Source organism: Echinops telfairi, unplaced genomic scaffold (assembly GCF_000313985.2).
Source record: "Echinops telfairi isolate 266 unplaced genomic scaffold, ASM31398v2 ScPeMD7_7475;HRSCAF=8513, whole genome shotgun sequence".
Taxonomy (NCBI): Eukaryota; Metazoa; Chordata; class Mammalia; order Afrosoricida; family Tenrecidae; genus Echinops; species Echinops telfairi.
The window spans coordinates 9,199,309-9,215,273 of record NW_022111379.1 but is presented as its reverse complement, the minus strand read 5'-3'; the positions used below and the strand labels follow the sequence as shown (position 1 = coordinate 9,215,273).

At 57.3% G+C, this 15,965-nt stretch overlaps 1 protein-coding gene across 1 annotated transcript; it reads right to left on the bottom strand.

The window, feature by feature from the left end:
* Positions 1-3,136: 3,136 nt before the first annotated feature.
* Positions 3,137-8,084, bottom strand: ISLR2 (immunoglobulin superfamily containing leucine rich repeat 2). Its single transcript, XM_030884323.2, has 2 exons — positions 8,000-8,084; positions 3,137-6,622 (listed from the first exon to the last, which is right to left on the bottom strand). Exon 2 carries the CDS (start codon positions 6,612-6,614, stop codon positions 4,377-4,379), a length of 2,238 nt encoding a protein of 745 aa, XP_030740183.1. The 5' UTR covers positions 6,615-6,622; positions 8,000-8,084; the 3' UTR covers positions 3,137-4,376.
* Positions 8,085-15,965: the final 7,881 nt, after the last annotated feature.

Below are 15,965 nucleotides of genomic sequence, written 5' to 3'. Positions count from 1 at the left end.
TATTTTGTGTTTGAGTCCTTGGTATCAGCCCGTCCCCCCCACCCACCCTGTGACCCCTTGATAAATGATAAATTATTATTATTTTCATATCTTACAACATCCTCTGTCTCCCTTCACCCATGTTTCTGTTGTTCATCCCCCACCCCTCCGGGGGGATTTTGTGTCGATCATTTCGATTGGCTCCCCTTCCTCCCCTCCTTCCCTTACATTCTTCCTACCTTCCTGGTATTGCAACTTCCATTTCTGCTTCTGAGGGGTTTATCTGACCTGGATTCTGTGTGTCATGAGCGCTTATCTTTTATCTATACCTGTGTACATGCTCCAGTCTAGCCCACAGTGAAAGGCAGGTCTGGAGTGATGATAGTGGGGGGTGAGGAAGCCTCAAAGAACCAAAGGAATATTGTGTGTGTTTCATCGAAGCTATACTGCACCCTGGTTGACTCATCCCTTCCTTGTGACCCTTCTGTGAGGGGATGTCCTATTGTCTACAGATGAGTTTGGGGTCTCTGCTCTGACCCCACTTGTTCTCAACAATATGTTTTTTTGTGTGCTTGTTTGGGGTCTTCTGGTGCCTGTTACCTGATTCATTTGACACCTCATGATTGCACAGGTATGCTTTTTCCATGTGGGCTTGTTGCTTCTCTGCTAGATGGCTGGTTGCTTAACTTCGAGAGTTTAAGAACCCCGACCCTATATCTTCTGATAGCCAGGCACCATCAGCTTTCTTCACCACATTTGTTTATGTACACATTTTGTCTTCAGCGATCGTGTCAGGAAGGTGAGCGTCACAGATTGTTAGAACAGTGTTCTTGTGTTGAAGGAGAGCTTGAACAGAGGCCCAAAGTCCATCCACTTCCTCAATGCATTTCCATATAAATATATGTACCTAGGGCAATACCTCTATTTTTATGAATTCATTGATTTACATAAGTGTACATCTATGTTTATACCTCTATCCACAGCTTTGCTTCCTAGATCTTTCCTCTCTCTCCGTTTACCTTGCAGAATACATATTTTGAATTGTCCATCCACTGATCCCTTGGAGGAGGAAATGAAGAGTAAGCTCCCATTCGCTAGGTACAAGCTGGCAGGGACATTGTTGAGAAGAACTAGCAGTTCTTCAAGGTCCCTTCCCCCACTGAGCTCTTTATTCCTTGAGGGAGGAAACATTGGGGAAGGAGAAGGGCAAAGAAGGAGGGGATGGTGAGAGGAGGAAAGAAAGAGGGAGAATTTGAAGGAGAGGGAGGAAGGAAGGAATAAAATATAAAAGGATATAGGGAAGAAAGCCAGCAGGTAGGGCCCTGTTGGGTGCAAGTACCAAACCCTTAGAAATGGGGGGTCCCCAGGGGGGCTGGTATCTCCGTGGGCAGTCAGCAGTGTCTGGGGGCCTTCCTTGGGCCTCATCCTCTAGCACCTGTCATCCCTGTCCCCCAGCCCTGGTCTTGTCCAGGGAGCACAAGGCTTCAACGAACAGGTATGTATGTGTGTGTGTGGGGGGGGGGGGGGGCTTCTTCTTCCACCAAAGAAGGGGCAGAATGCTCAGCTGCAGGCACTCAAGACCCTAAAAGTTGCCAGGATGGCCCCCAGTCCTAGGACAGGGAGCATCAGGGGGAACCCTTCTCCCTCCAGACACCCATGACTAGAGAACAGAGCTGGACCCAAGTCACCAAGCTCTCACTGGCCTGGCTTGACCTGTGAGCTGATTCTCAATGATGGGAACCAGGCCCCTTCCTGGCCACTCTTCAGAGGGCAGCATTTGCAGGTAGAACAAAATCACCTTCTTCCTAAAAGATGACTTACTTTCTGATGCTGGGTCCCTGGCAGTGGGCTGGAGCACTGACCTGAGCTGGGGCCAGGTGCAGCCCTTGGAAGGGAGTGTTTTCGGACAGAGCCTGGTTGATCTAGGGAAGGGACCTGGGGCTCAGGTCTCCTCCAGAAAATGTCTCAGCCGCTGCCTCGGCCGCACACAGGCCTAGGCCTGGGATAGGGTGCTGGGTGCCAGGAGCCAGGCTCCTCCCAGTCTGGACCTAATACCCACTGAGAGGGTGAGGTGGGGGGAGAAAGGGGGAGCAGGAAGCAGGGAGGAGAGGAATGCAGGCATCACTTGCTCCCCCAGCGTCTGCTCCATGCCTCTCTTCTATGCCCATCCCTGGCTACTCAACCCTTTAGTCCCACCTCAGGAGTCTACATTCTCTCCAATGGGCCCCCATCTCCCCTGCCTGCCATCCAAGGAGCCCCATTTCTAGGACTACTACCTAGTCTGCTCTCACCAGTGACAGACACTCACCCCTTGCTACCTGTCTAGGAATTGTCTACTGAGCAGTGTCCCTGCCCAACCCCCACCCCACATATACAGCTCCAGAGCTAAAGGTGCCAGCATTTGTTTTCTGTAATTTAACATGGGAGTCACAGCTGTTTGACCCCAGGACTTCATCCCCACCCACCCCTCCACCCCCACCCTGCCACTGGCAGCTCAGAGAACTCAGGCTGGTATTGAGGCACAGAAACTAGAAGGTGCCCACTCTCACCCCTCCCCTCCCCCTCTCAACACACATCCACACACACCAACACACACACACACACACACACACACACACACACACACACACACACACACGCCGCTCATGCATTTCTGGGGCTCAGGAGGTACAGAGACCCACCCTCCCTCTCTGTCACCCACTGCCTACTCCCTTCAGTCTCTCCACCTCCACGCCCACCCAGGAGTTGGAAGCTCCAAAGCAAGCTCCGGTTTTGCAAACACAGGAAACTCTGTGAGAAACACAGAGAACTGTCAGACCCGACAGAGGTAAGATCACACAAACGACTTCCAAGGCCTCCTTGCTTCCCCCCTCCGCTCCGCAGACAAAGAGTCGCTGAGGCCAGTTCAACCCGATTGTTTATTGACTGATTACACAGGGACTGGTATAGAAAAGGGCGCGGGCTCGGGGACTACGCCTTCCCGGGCCGCACTTGTGCTGCGCTTTGCAGAGAGGGGCGGCCCACCGACTCGAACCCCCCACTCTCCCCCCACCACCCCAATGCTTCCCTCTGATAAAGAAAACGGACCCTAGCCCATGTCACCACGCCCACCCTCCACCTCCCTCCCTCCCTCCCTCCCCGCCCACCTGTCTGTCCTTCTGCCCCATCTACACTACAGGGTCACTTCACAGGACACTACCGCACGCTCAGCTAGGACAACACGCCTGGGCAAAGGGGATTCCTTGGAAGGGGCGGGTGTGGGTGGGGGGCGAGGACTGAGCGTTGTTCTCCACCCAAGCACCCGTGGGGCATTGTGCAAGCACCCCACCCGCGAGGGACCCAAGCAGGGGGCACCGTTGGCTTCCTACACGCCTGGTTTCTGTGGCTGGGGTCTGGGCCCGGGGGCTTTGGAAGCTGCAGCCAACCTGGACAATGCACCTGGCACAAGGGCAGCGAAAAATGGTCCTGAGCCAAACCCCTACCCTCCGCGGGGAAAGGGGCAGCGCAGTTAGGGAAACTCATGGGAGGAAACGGGTTCCCACTCTCCTCCTCCACATCCCCATTTCCTCCGAGGCGGGAGGGTGTTATTAGCACCAGGCCCAGGAGCGTCAAGGCCTGTGAAGAGAACGAAAATGTGAAAGCCGACGCTGGAGCACTGAGCAGAAAGGCGCCCAAGGCATCTGGCTCAGCTCCAGCGGACCAGAGTCGGCTAGGGCCAGTGCTGGGAGAGCGGAAGGGGTCAGAAGTCGGGAGGGAGGCTTTCAAACAAACAAACAAACAACAAATAAATAAATAATAAATTAGGAATCAAAGGGAAAATCACTTTCCCTGATGCCACCAGGTCCCCAAGCCCCAGAAATGGCAGTGATAGTGGGATGGAGACAAGACCCTATTTGCGCTCTGCGCTGGGGACGTTTGCCAGGGGTCCTGGCTGGCTCGGCAGTCACAGCGTTGCCAAAGGTCTTTCCTGAATTCCTTCCGCACCAAAACCCCCGCAGTGGGGTGGGCAGTGGTGCACAGAGATAGCTGCCACGCATGTCGCTGCCGCTGTAATATTCGAGGTGACAATGGTGGGGAGGGTTGTAGATTCAGTCCCCTTCTGCTAGGGTGTGGGGGCAGTGGCTTATTTGAGGACCAAGGAGCCAGGAACCGTGCTTGGGGGTTGGGGGTGGAAAGGCGATCTTTCTGCCCACTGGGAGAATGGCCACCGGTAGTGGGTACCGGGGACTGATGACAGTGGCCCACTCCCTACCAGATGTACTAGAGGTTGGTGAGTGACCGGGGGAGGAGTAAGTGCGCCCGAGTAGGATGGGATGGTGAATCCTGCCAGCCCAAGGTTTCTGCTCCTAAGGACGCAAGGTGAGGAGTAGGAACGGGTGGCAGGGTGGGCCGATGACTCATCCCACCGTCTGCCTGTAGTTACCGTTAATCTCTGGGGCAATATCGACGGCCTCTGCGCCCAGTGGCAGCCGGTCGCTGTACTCGGAGCTCGCCTCGAACTCCTCTTGGTTGGCCTTGGACTGAGACTCCACTAGGGAGCAGGCCGCCAGGCTCTCCTCCCTCTGCAGGTCCCCGCTAGGGTCCCCCTGCTCTGGGTCTTCATCCAGGCCCTCCCCGGGGCTCGCCTCTGGCTCCTCGTCGCCTGCCTCACCGCCTGCGCGGTAGCTTTTCTCCGACTCAAGGTAGGAGGCACGCGGGTCAAAGTCGGCGGCGATGCGCTTCTCCATGGGGTCCGGGGCCTGCGGCCTCAGGATCAGGCGGTAGGGCTTGCCCGGGTGTTTGGCCAGCAGATGGCAGCAGGCGGCGCCCAGCAGGGGGACAGTGGCTAGCACCAGAAGGAACACGCTCACCGCCACTATGACGATCAGGGAAGGCAGCTCCTTCTTGGTGGCGAACACCACCTGAACGTGACACGCCTCGCCCGCCAGCGCCAGGCACACTGAGTAGTTGGTGCCAGGGCGCAGGCCACGGAACCAGTAGGCATTGACCCCCTCCTCCACGCGCGACCACTGCACGGCCGCCCCGCCCCCAGCTGGGCACAGATAAAGAAGGCGCGGGGGCCACCGCCCAGGCCGCTGAGCTCTCGCGGCCTCGCTAGTCCCTGGGCTCCAGCGCGCTGCCAGGGGCGTCAGCTGCACCCGCGCCTCGCGCTCCGCCACGTCCAGCGCGATGACGCCCAGCTCAAAGACGTGAGGTTTGAGGTCGGAGCTCTGGTTGAACGCGTGGTTGGACACGTACCGCGAGGGGTCCCCCTGGTCACAGCGCTGCTCCTCCCCGGGATCCGCAGGGACCTGGTCTTCAGCCTCCTCCTCTCCCTCCTCTTCAGCGGGGCCCACCTCCGTCTCCCCGAGGACGCTGACCCGGGGCAGGCCTTGGCCTTTGGTTTTGCTCTCAGGCTTCGAAGGCAGGACGCTGTTGCCCCGGCCCTTGGTGGTGGACTTGCGATCCGAGCCTGGGGACTGCCCCACCGGTTCGGACCCCGTGCCAGGACCGTGCTTAGGGGGCCCCGATGCTGCCACTGCCACGCGCAGTGAGGTCGAGTTGGTGCCCAGCTCGTTGTGTGCACGGCAGGTGTAGACGCCCGCCTCCTTGGTGCTCAGGAGGGGCACCAAAAGGGACCCGTTTGCAAGGGCCAGGAAGCGTGGGGTGGCTGGAGGTGCGGGCCAAGCCGGTGCCGGGGGAGTTGGAGTTGGGGCTTCGGTCTGCGTTGGCTCATCCGCATCCCTTTCCCCCTCCCCATCTTCCGCCCCATCCTGGTCGTCCTTCTCTCTCAGGGCTGGCGGTTCTAAAACTACAATGCCACCAGGGATCTGAAGGTGCCATTGCAGGCGGGGCGCCGGGTAGCCTTGGACGGCGCAGTGCAGCACTAGGGCCAGACCGGCTCGCAGAGGGTGGCCGGGTGCCTCGGGCGCAGGCTCAGTGCTCAGACTCACGCTGGGCGGTGCACAGGGCAGCGCGGGCAGGCGGTGCACCGGAACTCCCTGCAGCGCCGGCGGCGAGGCGCACGCAATGGAGTCGGGCTCCGGCAGCGAGACCCTGGTGCTCGAGGCCCAGGCCTGGAGCCACACCAGGCGGCAGCCACAGTGGAAAGGGTTGTGATAGAGCTGTAGGTGCGACAGCGCGCTCAGCTCGTCGAACGTGCCGGGCGCCAGCGTACGGAGGCGGTTGTTGTTGATGCGCAGCGAGCGCAGGTCCGGCAGCGCGCCGAGCGCGTCGCCGGGCAGCGAGCCCAAGCGGTTGTGATTCATTTTGAGCAGCTGCAGAGCGCTCAGGTTACGCAGGTCGCTCCATGGGAAGCTGGATATGAGGTTGTGGCTCAGGTCGAGGTTCTTGAGCTGGCTCAGCACCGCCAGCGCGCCGGGCTCTACGGTGCGCACCTCGTTGTGCGCCAGCCACAGAGATGTGACCTGGGTGACGTTGGCGAAGGCCCCTCGCCGCAGCACGGTGATCTTGTTAGCCGACAGACTCAGCGTGGTCACGTTGGCCGGCAGCCCCTCGGGTACTTCACGTAGCTCCTTGTAGGCACAGTCGGCAAACTGATGGGCGTATTTGTCCACGCAGGCGCACGGCTCAGGGCACGCTCCAGCCACACGGAGCATCGCCCAGGCTAGCCACAGGGCCCTCAGGGACGCCATCGCTACTCCTGCAAATGGAAGCGGGAGTGAGGGGCCAAAAGGTGACTCGCCGGCCCCAGGTCCCACCTCCACTATAAAGCCCACCCTATGCAAGCTGCTCTAAAGCCGCCCAGAGTTCAGGTAGCCTCTTCTATGCGGTTAATCCTCTCATGGACACTGCTGGAGCTCAGTAACAGTCTCGGGGCCATACATACTCTCCCTGGCCACCTTTCAAGCAGTCCCATACCTCTAAATACCCACCCTGTCCCCCTCCCCCAGCGCTTCCAAGTACTAACCTCTCCGCAGGCTTAGGGGCTCGCAGAGTGACCCCTCTCAGTTTGGGAGATTCCTGATCCGGCCCCTGACAAGAATCTGCCAAAAGGGTCTCTTTGTCTGTGACCAGATGTCTTTCTTCCCTTTGTCCCACACACAGCTAGCACTTAGTACACGCTCCCATACAGGCCACACACAATACGTAAGCACGCTTGGGCAACACCCTCCATCCCCCAACTTCTGCAGGGGCTGAGGACCCCTCTGAGCCATCACCAGGGGATTCACAGCATATCCCACAAGCACACAAACACTCAAGGGGCACCCAGTTATGGGTACAGTATTTCCTCATTGTTCTGGCGCTGTGGCGGGCTTTGGACAGCATCTTCCACCACAGTGGAAGCCGTCTTCCTGTCCATTGTGACAACTGATAAGACGGAAAAGAGTCCTCTCTTGACCAGACACATAGGGACAGGGTGCATGCTGCATGGTGCCCACAGTTTTCCCCTGGGACTGGAGCCCTGTTTTCCTAGCTCAGCGGATCAGCCACGCCTAGAACTTGAACTTGGTGTGGGAAACCGCGGGTAAGTGGGAGGAGGGGGTGTAGACCCGCTGGACCCTCTCCCCCAGTGGCCCAAGTCTGCTGGTCTGCATAAGGGTGAATTAAAGTTGCTCCTTTACCCTTTGTTTCGGAAAGGCGGCCTTCTGGGAGGTCGGGGACAGAAAGGTTGGGGAAATGGCCCCAGAGCATTCCTTTGGGGGGTGGGGAAACAACCTCACAGAGGGGTCTCAATGAAGGGCTAAGGGGGCTACCTCGAACTAATGAAACAGAGGAAGATTCAAGATGCCACGGCTTTCTCCGCGGTTTCACAACGCCTGAAGGTCTCCCATAAAACCTGATCATCCCACCCCAGCCACACAAATGCATTTACACACAGATACCCCGCCCACGCCTGGAGGCCCTGTCTGGCGGGGCAGGGCCCCTCCCACATTATGTCCTTGGGAATTCCAGTTCCCCGCTCCGCCTCCACTCTCAGGGGAGGCCCCCTTCCCCTGTACTGCCAGCGGGGTCCAGTGCCCTAGGCGGGGCCCACCCCTCACTTGGGTCCAGGCTGTGGAGTGGTTCGGAGGCTTACCCAACGCTCGACGTTCGGAGCTCTGCCCTCGGACCACAACCCCTTCTTCTCAGCCTCGCCTAGAAGAGACGACCGCCCTTACGTGCTCCCCTCATCTGTTGCTGTGGCTGTCGGGGAGAGATGAGGGAGGGGACAGGGGAAAGGATGGTGAGTTTGGGGGCCTCCTTTCTCTTCTCCCCCCACCTCTATCTGCCTGCAGGTTGGAGAGAGTCGGAGCGCGCTTCCGGACTCAGCGGGGACGCGCACAGCCCCTCCCACCTCCTGTGAGGCCCCCATTTGTTAAAGACCTTCCTGGAGACAGAGACTCCGCGGTCACACGAGGCGCCACTGCGCCCACGACCTCGACGTGGCTCTCCCCATCTCACCGCACCCCCATACCCCACATCCTCTCACATTTATACACCCGCTGCCACCGGCACTATCCCTCTGCACACCCCGCCCCCCCCACCCCGGTTCAAATACATTTGCACACACTGACCCTCTCCCCTTCCACCCAGCTTTCAAGCGGTGGAATTATCCATCTCAATGCACTCAGTGAGTCGACGTGCTGCGCCCTCGCTGCGTCCACTCTCATTTGCACGCACCCTCTGCACCGGGGCACTCCCCATTCTCCGGCTCTCGCACACTCACACATCCAAGGGCACTCACCCTCCTGCGCCCGTCCTGCCGGCGCCCGCGAGCTCCGCTGTTAAATGAATGCGAGCAGCTTTTACGCCCCGCAACACGTGAGACAAACCATCTTTGAGGAGTTTGGGGGAAGGAAAGGCGTGCAGCTGTTAGGGGAGGGGGGCGTGTCTCTGCCTTTAAACTCTTTTTGCCAACGCGGGCTGTGGCGCCGAGAGACCTAGAAGGGGACCGGCTGAGTTGCGCCCAGCCGGGAGCGCACGGACCCTTTCCTCCTGCACTTCCCTGCTCGCCTCCTGCTCCCCCGAGGCGCGTCCCCCACCATGCATAATTGATAGTGTTAGCCGAGCGCCTCGCCCTCCCTGCCTGGGTTTGCCCGAATCTGGGCAGATCCAAGCCCCCCGCCCGTCCTACCCCGTGACGGGAACGCGCAGCCCCGCAGGGTGCGCGGGGAAGCTACCGGCCCCGCCCTACCCCCCTCCCGCCCAGCCCAGCCTCTGAAAGCCCGACTCTTTCAGTCTGGTCTTTTGTGGCTAAACCATCACTGGAAGCGCACGCCGCAAAGCGCCGGTCGGTGCCCCCGGCGGGCTGGGCTGGGGCGCGTGGGGTCGACCCACGCTCTTAGGGAGCCGGCCTGAACGCACGCGAACGTCTCTTCCCGGAGCCCGGCCTGCTCCCAGCTGTCGGGGGACGAGGTCTACCGCGGACAGAGGCACACGTACCGGACCGGTTACGGTGCCTTTGCGCCTCTTGGAGCACTGCAGACTGTGGGCTGAAAGGCCAAGCATCTCCCGCCCTCCCGGCACATCTTCACAGGCTCACAAGCCATCACACACCCTCCGCCAATGTCGGGGGTGTGGGGTGGAGGAGACGGGGCGGGGGGCGGGGGACGCCACGGCCCGCAGTCTCACACCCTCCCACAACAGCCGGCCTCCGGAGACTCTCAGACTCCCGGTTCCCGGCTCTCCGTGTCTCTTGGAGAAAAAAAAAATTCCCGATTTGGTGTTTGCTTCACGGAGGCGGAAGCGCAAGGGTGCGGAGGTATTTGACTAAAACATGCTTTCAGCCCCCCTGTGCGGCTCCGGGGGACCCTGAGTTGGAGCCGCTGGCTAGAACGAGAAGGGGGACAGGCCCCCAGAGGCCCATCCCCCAACCGTTCCACAGACACTGAAATATCAGGGCGCATGTGGCCCCCCAGCCCTCACCCCCGGCCTTGGGGGTCTTCCGCGGCTGGTCGATGGCGCAGGGCTCGGGCCTCTGTGGAGATCAATACCCTGATTTGAGTGTTGAGCATTTTAATGAGCTGGGGCTGGGGGGCTGGGAGAGGAGCGCTGCATCTAGAGAGACCACCGGGCTGGCCTGGAGGTCTGAGGCTCCTTTGTAAATTAAATATGAACGGACAGGGCGCGCACACTCCCCCGCTTCCACTGCAGCCCTAACTACTGGCTGCCTAGTGGGTTTGGGCCCGCGCTCGTCTCGCTCAAGGCCCGGGCTCAGAACCCAGAAGTTTCCTTGGCCTGCTGAGACTCTGGATCCCCGCAGCTGATTGCGGAAAGGACGCCAGGGCACCCTGCTGGCAGAGGGGACCTCAGAGAGTGAAGGGTCCAGAGCTGCGTGCTCCACTCCCGGTGGGGCCTTGCAATGGGACAGCCGAAAGGGGCTACCTAACCCAGGAGAGGAGTCTGCGATTTGGATGTGACTGGGGCGGGCAGCGGGTCCTGGCACAGGCCTCTTTGTCTGCGGAGCGAGGGGGCGTCCTGTGCGCAGTGCCAGCGTTGCCTTAACCCTGAGCGGGCAGCCCCATGAGCCTTGGCTGGGTATGGACGGTACAGGGAGGCGGAGGCCCAGAGTTACCACTGAGCCTGGCAGTGGGCATTTGAGGCCTTCCAGGATAGGGGTAGGGAAGGACGCACCGGGCGCAGAAGATCTGTTTTTGCAGGCTCCTGGTTCGAGAGCCCTCTCTGGGTTTTCGTCTCTCTTTCTGGTCTTTGCTTCCTCCCGGTTGGTGGGGGGCGGGGGGGGGGGCGGGGGGATACGGGCAACTAAGGCAGAAGAAGGGAGATTCGCAGAGCCACAGAGGTCCGCCCCTCCAGCGTCTGGGACCCTTGGACCAAAGGAGACCTCTTTTCTTTGCTCACTTGTCCGGAAGGTCACAGCCCAGAGTGGGGGTGGGGGATTGGGGGGTCGGCGATCAGCAGAGAGACCAGGTGCCAGGAAGGCACCCCGAGTCTGGCGCTGATTCCCCCGGGCCCCAGCGACTCCCGCCCACTTTCCGGCGGCGCTTTTGTTCCCCTGGCCATTCCTGTTGGGAAACGAGCTCCTTACCCCCGCCTTGCCTGGGAGAGCCGGACGCCCTGCCCCACCGGGCCCGAGCCCGAGCCGCCCCGGCAGAGTCCGCGGAGGCCTGCTTTGGGAGCCGCGGCTCCGGGCGTCAGCCTGGGAGCTCAGCTAGGAGCCTGCGCGCCCTGCGCCCCGCGCCCCGCGCCGCCAGCCGCGCCAGAGCGGATCTCGTGTTTACAATATTAATAACCACAACGGTACAGTAGCTGCTGGGCTGGGGAACGGGAGCGAGGATACCACCCCCGCCACCGTCCACGTCTCTGATCGTTAAAGAAACAGGCACCTTAATCGGGTGCGTGGGAGAAGGTGCGCGGGGGCCGGCAGGGGGGTACCAGGTTCCAAGCCTCCAGCGCGCAGGGAGTCGGTTCGGAATCTGGCATGAGACCTGGGGATGAGGCTGGAGTTCCAGGAGCGGAGAGCTGAGCCTCTAGGGTTCTTTTTCGTCGTCTTCTTCCCAGACTGACTCGCAACTTCGATTTCCGCACACCCCAGGGTGAGACGGGCTGAAACCTGGAGGCTCCAGGTTCCTATCTGCGGGCTTGGGCTTTGCCTGCTGAGGTCTCGGACAGGTGCGGCCCGCGCGCGCCCCCTGCTGGGTGCAGAGGTCTGGGGCCACTTGGCCCAGGAGATGGTGGCGCAAGATCTGCTTCTGCATCTCTGTGGCACCAACTTTCCAAGTGAGTCCCCCAGAGATCCAGTCCATTCCGACTCACAGTGACCGTACCGGAGAGTAGAACTGGGTTTCTGAGGCACGAAATCTTTTCGGAAACTGAAAACATTATCTTTCTCCCGCTGAACTTTGGGTGGACTTGAACTGCCAACCTTTCTGTCAGCAGCCTGACGTTTAACCCATTGAGTCTCCAGGTAAGGGGCGCTTAACCAATGTCCCAAGACTTTCCTCCTGGCGCTTCAGCCTACATGCCAGGAATCCGCAACCTCCTCCTCCCCTCTCCCCCACCAGGCCCACCACTCCATTACCCACCCAGGCTCAGTCTCCCTTCCAGCCCCTTAGTGTTGTCAGGGCCCAAGGCACAATAGGCGCTCTAGGCATGCTCACTGAGTGCCCAGCACTGGGCTAGAACCAATCTACCGAGTGGAACAAAGCCTCTGGGCAGGGGCACACTTCCCATGATTTCCCCTTACTGCCTACGCGTGAACCGGCCCTAGAAGACAGTCAGTTCTTCAGTCTTACAGCTTTTAGAACCCATCAAATGTCTTAGATCAGCAAGAGAACCTCTGTTGGCTCTATGAGAAAGGAGAACAGTAGAATTGGATCCAGATGAAATATTTTGGACAGGTAACTGTTGGGAGTGGGGGGGTCCCCAAAACACGAACGCGTCTTCAAGAGTGACTTTGTGGTTGTGGAAAATATTACAGACAGAGACAGACCATGGGGGCACAGGGGCTCCTCATCCCTGTCAGGACTGAGAGAGTGAACGTGTTTTCCAATGGGTCTATAAAACAGGGATTAGAGATCTTTCCTAAGGCACGCATGTCATACAGCTAACATATTACATAGTCAGTGGGTGATATCATAAGTGGGTAACATCATAAACAAGCAATGAGTTAGTGTCTTGGCCTAGTGCTAGTTGACCTCAGACACCCCTGAGCCTTCCCCAGGGGCTTGCTACATTTACGGTGGGTTGGCTATAGAAGCCGATGTCTCTTATCTGCAGACACCCTCCAGGCACAGGGACTAGCCAGACACACGAATGAATGATTCATCTTACATGGTAGCTCCTTAATGGGGAGTTATTGGAGGGACTTTGTCCAGTCATGAGACTGAGTATGAAGATTTATATCTCATAACCATGAGGGTCTTCCCCCACTGGAGTTGGCTTTCCAGGCCTGTAATTCGGAGCACAGAGGATTGAGGCCCTCAATTTACCACAGGTAACATTGTGCAGATGGCTCTGTTTCAACTCCTCATAGTATTGGACATGCCTTTGCCATTCACGAGGCATGTGGGTTGATTTCTTGGGAAGGGGAGAGGATGTGGGAAGGGCCTCTGAGAGCCTGGCCCCCATGGGCTTCAAACAACCCCACCAAACATTGCCAGTGTAACAGCTTGCTCCCCAAACCCTCCAACTGCCAGGATCTCAAGAGAAGTCACAACGCCCCACCCTTCCGTTTCTGCAGTCCTGTGCACTGATCCCCCTGCTCAACACACTCCCACAGCCCTCCCACCCGAGGCCACCCTAAAAAACTGCTGCGCTTTTTTGATTTCCAAAGGGAACTCACTCCTGTCTGAAGGCATGCTCTCACTCCCCACCCCCCACTTTCCTTCCCCTCTACACAGTCTTTATAGGATTTGGAGGACGGATGCCAGCATCAAATTGCACCACAAGAGCTGTGTGACCCAGGGCAAGAGTCTTAACCGCTCTGTGCCTCACAAACAAACAAAAAGCCCTATCATAAATAAGAGTGCCTATCTCATCGGTTTGTTGGAGAACTCATGACTCAATGCATGCAAACCAAAACCAGACCTCCGGTCCTGGCATCCCATCCCTTAGCTGCCACCTAGAAGAGAGTAGAAGTGCCCCATGGGGCCTTGCAAGGCTGAAAATCTTTACAGAGCAGCCTTTCTCCCCAGGAGCTCTCTCCCTCCTGTTTAGGCAGCAGCCTCACCCTTTAACCACCAGGGTTTTCAATACAGGCAAAGCGCTTTGGATTTGACACATAGGGATTGCTTAGTAAATGAGCTATGCTTTTACTTAACAATGGCGAACACGAGCCTTTTGCTCACATTGATGGATTGGATACGGCTGTGGGGAGAAAAATGGTGTACCTGCCCCTTCCTGCACGCGCCCCGCCCCCCTATCAGGCCCTGGCAGCCTCCTAGGGATTGCTTTTCTGATTTGTAAAGGTTTCCAGGGTCTGACGCTTAAGCCTGGATTCTCATGCTCCTGGCTGTGTCACCCCTTGCGCCCGGTTGTTGGAAGAAGAGCCCTACAGCTGCAGCTTGGGTGGAAGGTTTTTAATTAAAATCTCAATCTGTTTAAGTATTTATTGGGCTCTGTGACTTTAATGATTTTCTAGGGAAAAACAAAATATCTGCATTTGCATATGAGAAGACTGTTGGCTTCAGAGGAAAGCAGCAACCGGTGGCAGTTTGCTGGAGGCAAGAGGGGTGGGGGGTGGGCGTTTCCTGAATGGTACAAATGGAGCTCGGCATTATTAATAATCCAGGGCCCAGCCCATGACCTTCCTCCCGGTGCTTCCCTGAAATTAGCCAGACGAGCTGGCAAGGCCGTTTATTGCCATCACAATTCCCGACAGCTCTTCCAGTGGCAGCTCATGTAATTAGCTGTGCTCATCTCAGTGAGGATGGGGAGCTCCTGTCTGGAAGAGGCCACGCCCAGGCTTGTGAGGGCAGCACAACTCAGCGCCCAGGACTCCCCAGTCCAGGCAGGACTTGATGTGGTGAGAGGGGTGAGGTGGGGGCTATCTGTGACACTTCCATCTACAAGAACAACAATGCCACCTCAAAGGATCATAAATGATGAAGTATAGCCTAAGGAGGGCTAGTTTGTTCAGCAGGTCAGTGACTTCAACAGGCCCCGAATCTTTCTGTTTCTCTCCTCTACCACCCTTACCATCAGGGCTTCAGCCTAAGGCCCCTGTCCTTTGGACCCCTGGATGACTTTAGCAGCAGCCGGGGCAACATTCTGGTCAGTGATTGAGGCTGTGATGCTTCTGTACGTAGAGACACAGAGAAGTTTCTATCAAAGAAATGGCTCACACGGTTGTCAATGTGGGAAAGTTCCAAGTCAGTGGGTCAGATCTCAGGCTGGAGGTAGCTACTAACCCATATAAGTGCCAGGAGCTGATGAATCCAAGATTGGCAGGTCAGATGGCAGATGCAGAGGTGAATGTATCCAAGGTTGGTAAGTAAGCTGGCAAACCATGGACAGCTCCCAGGATCAGTCCAAAGACTCAATGGTCAGATGATGAATCAGATGTGGGGAAAAGCAAGCAAGCTTTCTTCAGCATCCACTTATATTGGAAGCAGGTCATTCCCACTGAAGAAAACTACTATCATTTGATTGGCTGCTCCTAGCAGATCTCAACACGAAAGTGATTACAGTAGGTTAGATCTCATCATGAGGGGTTATTATGTCTTAACTGCCAAGCCACTGAAAATCCTGGCTCAGCCAAGTTGACACAAAACCTTAGCTTCACAGTAACAAACTGGTAAGATTATCTTCTCTTCCCAGAAGCCACGAGCCTCTTCATGGGTCTTATTACATGGGTCTGATGCACCCTAAGGACTCACAATCTCTGAACATTGACTGTGAGAATGTACCAACCAACCAACAGACCCACTTTCAACAAGTTGCTTCTGACCCACATGACAGAGTAGAACTGCTCCTTAGAGTTTCTGAGAGTTTGAAAGTGGATGGGGCAGCTGGTAGATTTGAACCACCAATCTTACAGTTAGCAGCCAACTAACCCCCTGCTCCACCAGGCCTCATTATCACTGGATGGAGGAAGGAAGTGATTATCTTAGAGTAATCATCTTGCCTTGAAATGGAGGTTGAAGAGTCTGCCCCAAGATCATAAGCAAGAAACGCCCCCTTAAACAGAAAGTTTGGGGAATTGCATGCTGCAGGTCCTCTAATATTGTGTCTGAAGGAATTGAAACAAGAACAACCACACTGTGAAGGAAGCTGATGGTGCCCGGCTATCAAAAGATATAGCGCCTGGGGTCTTAAAGGCTTGCAGGTAAACAAGCAACCATCTAGCTCAGAAGCAACAAAGCCCACATGGAAGAAGCACACCAGCCTGTGTGACCATGAGGTGTCGAAGGAATCAGGGATCAGAAAACAAAAAATCATATCATTGTGAATGAGGGGGAGTTCAGAGTGGAGATCCAAAGCCCATCTGTAGGCAACTGGACATCCCCTTACAGAAGGGTCGCGGGGAGGAGATGAGTCAGTCAGCGTGCATTGTAGCAACAATGAAACATACAACTTTGTTCTAATTCTTAAATGCTTCCCCC

Coding starts and splice junctions, on each gene's coding strand:
- ISLR2 (XM_030884323.2), bottom strand. CDS start 6,614: ATGGCGTCCCTGAGGGCCCTGTGGCTAGCCTGGGCGATGCTCCGTGTG.